Source organism: Scyliorhinus torazame, chromosome 2, assembly GCF_047496885.1.
Source record: "Scyliorhinus torazame isolate Kashiwa2021f chromosome 2, sScyTor2.1, whole genome shotgun sequence".
Taxonomy (NCBI): Eukaryota; Metazoa; Chordata; class Chondrichthyes; order Carcharhiniformes; family Scyliorhinidae; genus Scyliorhinus; species Scyliorhinus torazame.
In genome coordinates, this window is record NC_092708.1 from 337,469,726 (window position 1) to 337,481,991 (window position 12,266).

Sequence of the window (12,266 nt, forward strand, 5' to 3'; positions counted from 1 at the left end):
GGAATTTTAAAAGCATTCACAATTTCATGTGTTCCGAGCAGGGTGGCCACATTGGTCCACAACAGAGTTACAGGACTGTCACCTTGATTCTTTTCCTGTGCAGGAGTACATCCTCTGTCTCCTTTATATCCTTTAGAAACAGCTGCAAAGTCCCTGATAAAACTTTCATATCGGTTTAGTCGCAGCATATGCTAATCATTATGTTTTGCCCAAACACCTTAGCAAAAGCGTTATTGTAGTTATACTGGCACAAAATCTCCAGGTAGCATTGAGGCTGTAAACTGCTGACTGTAAAGTAGGCTACAATGGACTTAGTGCTATTATAAAAATTACCAGTGTAGTAAATTTGTTAATTCATCCAAGCAGATGTGCAAAGCTTTGTCCTTCAGTTTATTGCTGATCTTGCCCGATTTATTCAGATATTCATGAATCATCTGCAAAGTAAAAATCACAAAGGAACTAAATTTCACAATATCTTAATAGAGCTCACTAAAACTACAAACAAGTATTTATTGATTCTGTGGATCATCAAACTTTAACTTTGGCTTCTATACAAGAGACCAGATCCACTCATGACGCTGACACTAAATTGTATGGACATAATTTTCTATATTGCATTCCATCGATACAAGGTCAAGAATTAAGTCTCATGTGACACAGATAATTTGTGCCGTAAAGTAATAGAAAACGAAAAACAGCAAAAAGAAGCTTGCGTTGGAACTGTAGGTTCCATGAGGTTTCATCTTATAATAATAATCTTTATTGTCACAGTGGGCTTACATTAACACTGCAATGAAGTGACTGTGAAAAGCCCCTAGTCGCCACATTCCGGCGCCTGTTCAGGTACACAGAGGGAGAAGAAGTCCAATTAACCCAACAGCACGTCTTTCGGAACCTGCGGGAGGATACCGGAGCACCCGGAGGAAACCCACGCAGACACAGGGAGAACGTGCAGACTCCACACAGACAGTGACCCAAGCCGGGAATCGAACTTGGGACCCTGGAGCTGTGAAGGAACAGTGTTACCCGCTGTGCTACCTTGCTGCCCTACCCGTGCTACCGTGACTTCGCCCATCTCAGCTCATCTGTTGCTGAAGCCCTCATCCTTGCCTTCATTATAACCATTCTAGTTCACTCCTAGCTGGCCTCACACATTCTTCTTTTATAATTCATTTTTATGGGATGTGGACTTCGTTGGCTAGGCCAGCATTTGTTGCCCATACCTATTTGCCCTTGAGACGGTGATGGTGAGCTGCCTTCTTGAACCGCTGCAGTCCATGTGGTGTAGGCACTTCCACTGTGTTATTAGGGAGGGGTTCCAGGATTTTGACTCGGCGACAGCGAAGGAACGGCGATATATTTCCAAGTCAGGATGGTTGAGTGACTTGGGAGGGGAACCTTCAGGTGGTGGTGTTCCCATGGATCTGTTACCCTTGTCCTTCTAGGTGGTAGTGGTCTAGGGTTTGGAAGGTGTTGCCCAAAAGCCTTGTTGAGCTCTTGCAGTGCATCATGTGGATGGTACACACTACTGCTACTGTGCATGGGTGGGGAAGAGAGTGAATGTTTGTGGAAGGGGGAGCAATCAAGCGGGCCGCTTTGTCCTGGATGGTGTTGAGCAACTTGAGTGCTGTTGGAGCTGCACTCATCCAGGCAAGTGGAGAGTATTCAATCACACTCCTGTCTTGTGCCTTGAAGGTGGTGGAAAGGCTTTGGGGAGTTACTCACTGCAGAATTCCTAACCTCTGACCTGCTCTTGCAGCCACAGTATTTACATGGCCAGTCCTGTTCAATATCTACCCTCTGTGAAGCGGAGGTCATCCAAAGCTCTGCTGCCCATGTCTTAACTCACAGCAAGACCTATTGCCTTATCACCCCGGTGCTCACTGACCTACATTAGCTCCCAGTCAAGCAATATCTTGATTTTAGAATTCTCATCCTGGTTCTTAAATCCTCACCCTTCGCTACTTCCACGATCGCTACCTCTATAATTTACTCCAGCCCCACAACCATCCCAAAAATATTTGTGCTCTGCTGATTCTGTCCTCTTGAGCATTCCCAATTATAATTCCTCTACCAGTGCAGGCTGTGCTTTCAGTTGCCTAGGGCCCAAACAATGGAGCTCTCTCCCTACATTTCTGTGCCTGGCTACCTCGTTTCCCTCTTTTAAGACACTATGGAACAGGCTGCTAGTCATCCGATTTCACAACTCCTTATGTGGCTCAATATCACACTTAGTTTTAGAATGTTCATGTGAGACACCTTGGCATACTTGATTACGTTAAAGACGTAATACAAGTTGTTAGTGTTGTTCAAGTCAAAATCCTTCCGTTGCACATTTTATTCTACCCCTAGATGGCATTATGGTGCTGTACATTTTAGTCACTTTGACCAAAAATTAATACATTTACACAGGGAGTGTTTTAATATTGCCTCTGCTTCCCACACATCACAAACATGTGAGAGAAAAGAGAAAGATGTTTAAAATAGGGTGGGTACATTTAAATGGAGAATACAGAGAATGCGAGAAAAAATTCAGATCAAACTTCATCTGTGGAGCATCATCAACCTTTTATCAGAGCTGGAACATGTTAAAGATTAAAAGATATTAAGTTTGATGCAATGGAAAAGTGAGATAGGGGGAGAAAGAACAAGTGAAGGAGAGATTAAATAACACGTGATGATGGTGCAGGGTAAAAGGGGTTGGCAATGGGACAAGTAAAGCGCGGTGACCTTGCAGTGATATGGTGGAGGATAAGGAATACTGGTACAGAGGCAGCTGGCCTCACTGCCCTGGTCTCCTGGCTGCTGCTCCAGCCTTCACACGCTTATGACATGGCTCCCCGATGTATTCTGCCCAAGGGGGAACTCCACCCTCTGGGTGATCGCTGACTCTTGGTCCCCATGGTCAGGTGATCCTCCTCTGCTGTGCTGTCACAAAGAGACAGACACCACAATCTACTACATAAACAAAATACGGATCCAAAGGAGGTGTCAATTTCATAAGCAGAAGAGCAAAGTGGGGGGGAAACATGGAAATTTGGCAGCCAGCCGAATTGAAGGTCATCAACCCCAAATTTAACTGCTTTGGTGGCACAGTGGTTAGCACTGCTGCCTCACAGCTCCAGGGTCCCAGGTTCAATTTCAGGTGACTGTCTGTATGGAGTTTGCACTTTCTCTCCGTGTCTGCGTGGGTTTCCTCCAGGTGCTTCGGTTTCCTCCCACTGTCCAAAGATGTGCAGGTTAGGTGGATTGGCCATGTTAAATTGTCCCTTAGTGTCCAAATGTTTAGGTGGGGTTACTGGGTTACAGGGTTAGGGTGGAGGCATGGGCTTAAGTAGGGTGCTCTTTCCAAGGGCCGGTGCAGACTCGATGGGCCAAATGGCCTCTTTCTTCATTGTAAATTCTATGATTGTTCCCTACAGTGCACTATAGTGAACCAGATGGGTTTTTACAACAATCAATGATAGTTTCATGGTCACCATTACTGGGACTAACTTTCAATTCCAAATTTTATGAATCGAATTTCAATTTCACCAGCTGCCATGTTGGGATTTGAATACATATCCCCCCCCCCCCCCCCCCCCCCCCCGCCGAGCATCAGTCTGGGCCTTAGGATTATTAGTCTAGTGACATTTCCAGTTCAACAACTTCAAACCATTAATTCTTTCCTCCAATTTGTATTTTTCCCCTGGTGCCAGTTTGTACCTTGTTCTCATGCTTTGCTTTCAGACAACACTGACTTTTATTCTGCTATTAATTTCTACTCTGGACCAATGCTTTGTTCCTTTACTACTCCCATTCCCATTCTCTTTGCCATTTGTTCCATGACATCTTTGTAATTTAATCCGCCCCACTTTAAAAGTCAGGGTCGGAACGATCAGGAGCGCCGTTCCAGTGGTGATCCCGATCGCGGGAAGAGCACCCATCTTTTACTTTGAGAATGATGGCCAAGTTTGAAGATGTCCGCGGCTCCGGTGAAGAGGGTGAGCCAGCAATGGGGGAGGTGGTCAGCGGGGTGGAGAGAAACTTAAAAGTTCACGGCTCGGTGCTCATTCCCGTTTTGCGTAGAGACGTCCCGGTTTGTGTAGAGACGTCAGAGTGTCGGCTGGCGTGCGGGAGGTTTTGTGCCGGGTGCTCGGGGTGAGTGAGACCCGGTGTTTGAGGGGTGATGAGGCAGCTCCATCCCCATGGTCAGGAGGAAGATCGCCCCTGTGTGTGTATTTTATTCCGATTCCCGGTGCACCCCCCATCCCCACGGCTCCTCTTGGTGATTTATCTGGGGAAATGAGGCTTGTGCGGGCCAGAAAATTCATCTGCTGAGACAGGCCCTGGTTACTGAATGCCTCCCCACCTCGCAGCAGCTCCCCCCCAGCCCCCCCCCTATTCTGGGTGAGAACCAGCCCCTGGTTTGTGGTTTGGTTTGGTTTGGTTTGGTTTGGGGGGGGGGGGGGGGGGGGGGGGGGGGGGGGAGGGAGTGCTGGGTGGGGGCTGCATTTGGTAAAACCCTGAGCGCGCTGTGTGCAGGGTTTGGAAATGACAGTCAACGTGATTATTCTCAGGATTTGTGTCCATGGCTTTTTACATTTTATATTAGTATCGGAGGTCGCATTTTGAAAATAAGTCCCTGTCTCTACCGAGAAGGACTCCCTCTTATAAACCGAGCATTGGTGTAAAATGACATGAACTCTGAAAAGTGTACATTATTTTGGAATTCGTGCAGGAGAGCATAATGTTTGGAGAATGCAGGCTTCAGTGTTGTACCTTCTCGAGCATTAAACTTCTATGTCACGACTCAAAATTGCTAGCTTGAAGAAATTTACCATTGTTGCATTTTGACGTGAATTATAATGAAAATGCATTCTGGAAAAATAATGGACTTTTAAAGCTTGCGATACTAGCTGAAATAATACTCTTCAATATTGGTTATGTTGTGATCTTTGGTGCCTACTTGTCCAAAATAAAATACTTATTGCAAACAAAACAAAAAGAGAGAGAATGGGGCCACTGCGGCCTCTTAAATGATAATAAATTACGCTGTGAAGCTTTCCAGAAAGAAGTGGCAGTGGAGACAAGATCATGTGCTCTCCAAGTACACTTGATGTTACACGCCTTCTAGGTAAAGGTGAAGATTTATCAGGATGTTGCCTGGAATGGAGAGTAGGTCTTGCGAGGAAAGGTTGAGGGTGCTAGGTCTTTTCTCATTAGAACGGAGAAGTATGAGGGGCGACTTGATAGAGGTTTATAAGATGATCAGGGGAATAGATAGAGTAGACAGTCAGAGACTTTTTCCCCGGGTGGAACAAACCATTACAAGGGGACATAAATTTAAGGTGAAAGGTGGAAGATATAGGAGGGATATCAGAGGTAGGTTCTTTACCCAGAGAGTAGTGGGGGCATGGAATGCACTGCCTGTGGAAGTAGTTGAGTCGGAAACATTAGGGACCTTCAAGCAGCTATTGGATAGGTACATGGATTACGGTTAAATGATATAGTGTAGATTTATTTGTTCTCAAGGGCAGCACGGTAGCATTGTGGATAGCACAATTGCTTCACAGCTCCAGGGTCCCAGGTTCGATTCCGGCTTGGGTCACTGTCTGTGCGGAGTCTGCACGTCCTCCCCGTGTCTGCGTGGGTTTCCTCCGGGTGCTCTGGTTTCCTCCCACAATCCAAAGATGTGCGGGTTAGGTGAATTGGCCAATGATAAATTGCCCTTAATGTCCAAATTGCCCTTGGTGTTGGGTGAAAGTGTTGAGTTTGGGTAGGGTGCTCGTTCCAAGAGCCGGTGCAGACTCAAAGGGCCGAATGGCCTCCTTCTGCACTGTAAATTCAATGATAATCTATGATTAATCTAGGACAAAGGTTCGGCACAACATCGTGGGCCGAAGGGCCTGTTCTGTGCTGTATTTTCTATGTTCTATGTGCTTTTGGCAATACAAGGAACAGTGTTGCTTCCATTTTCTAGCTGCTAGCAAGAACTGTGAAGATGAATGTTTCTTACTTTTAAGAAAACCAGTCAGAGACTCAAATAGGCAGTTTACCTATTGGACAGGATCTCACAACAGGATCTGTGCATCAGAGCTGCACAGGAGAGTCCAGGGCAGGACAGAGCAGTGCTAGTGTTCACTCTGCGCACAGCTCTACAGCCTCTGGTTAACAGCCTATACAGAAGAAACATAACTGGGGAACAAAGCAGTATAAAGATGATTTCTTGAGGTATGGTTTTGTCCTTCATGAGAATCTACATGTGCACGGTTGGATTTTTAGTTTTCATAAAGATGAAGACGGCACAAAGGAACGGTCTGAAGTCTGCACCCAATATGCACATTGTCCTTTCCTCCTTTGCACCCGATTGAAGGGAGATCGTGAGGACTAAGCAGGCTCCCTTTTGCATGAAAAGGTAAGCAAACGTGGAGTTTGTCGCAAAGGTCGGCCGGTTGATAAAAGTGGGTCCCGGGGAAAAAAAGTTTGAAAGCACTGCTCTAACCCATCTCTAAACTTTATCTTTTGCTCCACCTCTCATTTACTCTTGTGGGAGAATCTAGAACTAGAGGTCACGGTTTAAAAACAAGAGGTCGCCCACGTAAGGGGTAGGTAGGGAACGTGGAGTTGAGGTTACAATCAGATCAGCCACAATCCTATTGAATGGCGGATCAGGCTCGTAGGGCCGAGTGATCTACTCCTGCTCCTAATTCATATGTTCGTATGTATGGAGAATCATTTACTGGTGTCATTTACATTGGATTACATTACATAGGATATATGATACAGAAACAGTCCATGCACATATTCATGCTCCACTTGAATACATCATCTTTTCACATCTAGTCCCTTCTCCTCAAATGCTTACCCTTAAATGAATCTATACTATTCGCTTCAACCAGCCGAGGTTCCACACTCTCGTAACTCTTTTGTTTAAGTTTCTTCTGAACTCCCTATTGGATTTCTTAGTGATTACTGTATATGGACAGCCCCTAATTAGCCTCTTCCTTGCAAGAGGAAACATTCTCTCTGTATCCACTCTATCAAAACGTTTCGTAATTTTAAGCGCCTCCATTAGATCGTCCCTCAGCCTTATTTTTTCAAGAGAAAAGTGATCCAGCCTGTCAATCCTTTCTTGCTATGTGAACCCATTCAATTCTGGCATCATTCTTGTAAATCATCTCTGCACCTTCCCCAATGCCACTATATCCTATTTATTCAGGTGCCCGGGACTGCAAGTGGTCTAACCAAGGTTCAATACAGGTTTAGCATAACTTCCCCACGTGACATGGAAGAGGAATGGAGGCAGCTTGATGGATAGATCCCCAAGGTTCAAGACTTGGGATATTGCAAGCATAACTGCAAGACTGATTTGATGAGAATGATGACAACATTTCTCATCTTCTCAAATAGAAACTATTTGCACATGCAAGCCTTGTAGCAGCCCTTCAGTCTACAACCATCAAGCCTGTAAAATTGCTAAACACAAGCTCCAGCATGCCTGAAGTGGAATGCAGAATAACTGGTGGAATACAAAGCTGATGAGGTACAACATCATGCTGAGATGCATGATTCATTTTTTTCAATGCAGACCGCATACAGCCCACATTTTAAGAATTACAATTTGTAATAGAGTTAAACCACGGGCTGGATTCTCCATTTCAGCGGTTAAGTGCCTGCTCAAATGGAGAATTCACAGGAATTCTACGACCCAAAAACTCGGCGCCAACCTCTCACTGATTCCGGGACCAGTGAGAGCTAGCAGTGGCGCCGGGTGAAACACCCGGCTCCCGTGCTGAAAACGGCTAAAGAATGGCCGGGTCTGTGGCTGCGCATGCGCACGATGACGACCTGCAGGGATCGTGCCATTCAACATGGTGGCAGAGGTGCGCGGACCCGATCCGCCATCAGCATACAGCATACCCATAGGCCGTACTCTGTCCAGGCCCCACCAACCCCCCCCCCCCCCCCCCCCGGCCAGCAGCACGGATACCGGCCGAGTATAGCGGTGCTGGACACAAGTCTGCAGCCGCCACGCCGGGTTCCCGACCGCTGAGACCACACATGTCACTCGCCGTCGGGAACTTGGCCTGTCGGGAGCGGAGCATCGTGGGAGGGCCTGCCAATGACGCGCCAACGTCACTGCAACGGCGCACGACGTGATTATGCCATTTCCGAGGGGGCGGAGTATAGCTAACCGGTGTCAAACCGGCGTCGGAGTCGATTCTCCACCCGATCGCCGATTACGATATCAGCGTCAGGTAACGGCGAATCCCGCCCCATGTATTCAAATATCATAGCTTCACATGTCTGTATAGGTTTAAACACTATGATGTAGAATTTAGCATTTTTGTAACCATGCCTTACAAGTTATACGTTTTAGTTACCATTGTATGAAGAGTCAATAGTCCTGTTCCTTTTCACCAAACACCATTTATTTCACTTCCACAGCCTCTGCACAAAACTCTTAACAACACACCACCTGACACAAGGGCCACCTGAAGCCCCTTTACATATCAGTGTCAATCATTGGATACTTAAACTAAATGAGACAACTAATTGCAATGTCTCTTAATGCATTACTTAACTCTTAACCCATTACTTAACATTACATACTTTCCTTTAACTACATTAAGCCACACCAAGCTGGTTAGAGCTGGCATGAATTGGTAAAGTGTTCTGGATGCTTGAGAACCTTCTTTAGAATGTAATAGATTAAAAGCTAACACCAGGTGCTCAGGACTCACTAAAGGTCCTGCTACGTGCCCTGGTACCTGGTCAATTGGCTCAAATGGTTTTGTTGAAGAGGGAACTAATTAACAGTTTAGGGAGTAAGAAAGGACGTTAAAAACCATGTTCTTTGCAGTGGTGAGAAAACAAATCCAGCAAGAAATACCTCTACCTAGGTTCCGAGAAGTATAATGAACGCATAACATGGTATAGAAGTCTGAAGAGACTGAAAAAGTTTAAAAAGTCAGAGTCCAAGAATTAAGAGAGAGAAATCTGCAAGACAAATCCAGTCTGGGTTTTTGGGTGCTCTGTTGTCCATTGGTGGAACAAGAAGGAGGATCTAATAAGCTGTGCTAATTACTGCCAATGCTTCCAGTGGGGGCATTTGGTTGCTTGTTGATCGCTTTGCTCTAGTCTCAGAGCACTTTGGCCTGACAATAAGTATGAAGACAGAGATTTTGTATCAAGTCACCCTTGACCACACCACCTCTACCCCCTAAACCCCCACATCAGCAACACACTCCTCCATGCAGTTCAAAAACGATTTGTCTTGGGAGGATCCTCTCCAATGACAAATGGAAAAACTATCAGGCAGTGGTTACTATTTAACCTCGTTATTGGTGCAAGACTTGGACAACCTGCCAGCATCATATCAAACAACTAGAAGAATTCCATATTTGTTATCAAAGATCTATTTGTAACATTAGGTGGCAGGACACAATCCCCAACATAATCCCTTATTCAATCTGCCTCACACTTAATGATGTTGAATTTCATTTGCCAATCATTTGCCTCTTCTGTATGTTTATTAATGTCCTCCTGTAATTTGGTGCAGTCCCCCTTAGTATTGACTATCCCCATTAATGTGACGTCATCTGCAACTTTAGAATTAGTGGGCGCGCTCCAAAGGCCACGCTGTGCTGGAAAAGCAGCCCGCTGTGGCGCAGCATAACCGATGAAAGCCGGGAGAACCCACTCCCGGGATCTACCCAGCTTGCCATGCCTCGCGAGATCCAATGTTGCGATGTGAATCCCGCTCACGATGGGCCGGCAAACCTGCATGTTTAATAACGGCGTCCTAATGGAACTCCCCAGTGTAGCGAGAAATCAGGACTCCATTTAGCCTCGTTTTGTACAGTGGAGAGCTCCGCTCGCTAGAACTCCCCACTTTGTATGGCCTCGGCTGTGCGTTCCCCGTTCAGGTCCCTTATTCACGTGAGTTGCGTTGAACAGCCATGTGTTTCTCGGCACTGCGAGCTCCATGAAACACGTGGCTATACACGCTCGCTAGGGGATTTTGTTCTCTTTTGGGAGAATTTGATGTGAAAGTCCAAATTGTTAATGTAAATTGTGAACAGCAATGGTCCCAGCACTGATCCTTGTGGAATACTGCATCCCACCTTCCGGCCTTCTGAATAACTATCTTTTGCTCCCACTCTCTGCTTTCTATCTCGAAGCCAACTAAACATTCATTCTGCTACCTTTCCCCTGACTCCTTCTGAGACACTTAATCAATTCTCATTGTTAGTAGAAATTCCATTACTTCTCCAGCCATTAATGTTAAATTGACTGGCCTATAATTCTCTGGACATGTTCTATTCTCCGTCTCAAAAATAGGAGTTATTTAGCTGTTCTTTAGTCACCCTGGCACTCCACCGTTGCTTAAGTTATTAAATGTCTGTAGTAATACCTTTGCTATCTTTTCCTTAGATTCTTTTAAAATATGTGGATCTTGAGTCAGGGGTTTTATCCTCTTTAAGCTTGTTTAGGCTATTCAATGCATCCTCTTTTTTTAAATTTTAAAAGCACTTATCTTATTGCACATCTCATTATTCAATGTCATGTCTACCTGTTCTCTCCCCATGGCAAATACTGAAGTGAAAGGATCATTTAATATTTCTGTGATCTCTAGATGGCCCTATTTCCGTCACAGCTTTCCATTTTTATTGATCTGCCTGTAAAATATAGCATGATTTGTTTTTTTGTTGATAATTTAATAGTTTTTTGTACCTTCCTAATTGTTTTTTCTTTCCTAATCTCTTTGTATTCTCTCCTTTCACGTGCTCCTCTTTTGCCTATGTACTTAATGTATGTCTCTTTCCTAACACTCAACTTTCTCATGTCTTTTTTCACCCATAGGAGTCCCACAATAATTTAGTTAGTTCTTTCTTTTTAGCAGAATATAATTTTTCTCACTCTACTTTAAATGTTTCCCATTGTTGTTCTACGTTGTCATTCTCCATTTATATTTACAAAACTGTATTCTCAGACCCATAACATCAGATTTTCTCACGTCTATTAACTGAGTTTCATCATGCTCATGTTCTACTCTAGCATCATCTTAAAACTAGTGCCTAAATTGTCCCAGACTATTACTTCTCTTTTCTGCTATGGTCCATTCCCCCTCAATACTGGATTCAATAGCAAATCTGTCCTTGTATATAAAGTAAGGAGGACATTGATAAACATACAGAAGAGGCAAATGATTGGCAAACGAAATTCAACATCATTTAACATTGTCCTGTTTCACTTTAACGGCCTATATTCTTATTCAGCATTGTTTTAAAAGTTATTTTATAGGGCCACATGGTCCAATTAGTGCCATTTTCGCATGGCCTCTTCTGCTCCCTAACCTGCCTTATTTCTGCTGATCCTTCAACTTGCAGCCTCTCCCACTCCCTGACTCACTCACCCGGTCATCAATCCTTGCTCCTGCTGGGCCTTCCATTCCCCAACTCTCCCACTCACTGCTTCCCTCTCTTGAATCTGTGTTCCCATTCAAGTTCCAGATCGTATCTGAAACCGGTGCTCCGGGGTTGTGAAAGTATGGGTCCCACCAATGCGGATTGGGGATGTTACAATCAATAATTTTTTTTTTTTTTTTTTTTTTTAAAAGCCCTCATTTGCTGCTCCCCTCTCCTGACCTTCGCTGTGACCATGGACTCCAGAGATGAGCGGCGAGAGGCAGGCTTCGACAATTGAAGATCCCAGCGAAGATTCAAAAGAGGGAAACCAGCGAGCAGGAAGAGGTGGGTAACACGAGGGTCAGAGGGTGGGATGCGTGGCAAGCGGAAGGTTCAGGAAGCAGGACTGGCGGCGAGCCAAAGGTATTGTATGTAGCAAATTACCATATTTCAAAATGTATTTAAAAAAGTTATTTCATTTACCAGTATAGGAATTTATCAATGTAAAGTATTTCAACTTATAAGATAATATATTTTTTCTCTGTTGAGGAAAGCCCTACAGAACCTAACTGCAGCTTTTATATTAGTTTTAATGACTGTGTGGAGTTTGCACATTCGCCCCGCGTCTGCGTGGGTTTCCTCCGGGTGTCCCGGTTTCTTCCCACAGTCCAAAGATATGCAGATTAGGTGGATTGGCCACACTTAAATTGCCCCTTCGTTTCCAAAGGTTAGGTGGGGTTACGGGAATGGGGCGGGGAAGTGAGCCTGGGTGGGGTGCTCTTTCCGAATGGCCTCTGTCTGGACTGTAGGGATTTTGAGGATTCTGAGAGTCCTATACACATTGTATGAGCTGCAGTCCCTTTTTGTCTTTGC

General features: G+C 45.0%; 1 protein-coding gene across 5 annotated transcripts in view; it reads right to left on the reverse strand.

Annotated features, from left to right (window-relative positions):
• The window catches only part of LOC140402535 (exocyst complex component 3-like), a 150,115-nt gene that overhangs the window by 45,666 nt on the left and 92,183 nt on the right, over positions 1-12,266 (reverse strand). For all 5 annotated transcript variants that reach the window (XM_072490408.1, XM_072490390.1, XM_072490396.1 and 2 more), the window contains one exon: positions 334-434. In XM_072490408.1, coding sequence (XP_072346509.1) covers positions 334-434 — 101 coding nt within the window. The remainder of the gene's footprint in view (positions 1-333; positions 435-12,266) is intronic.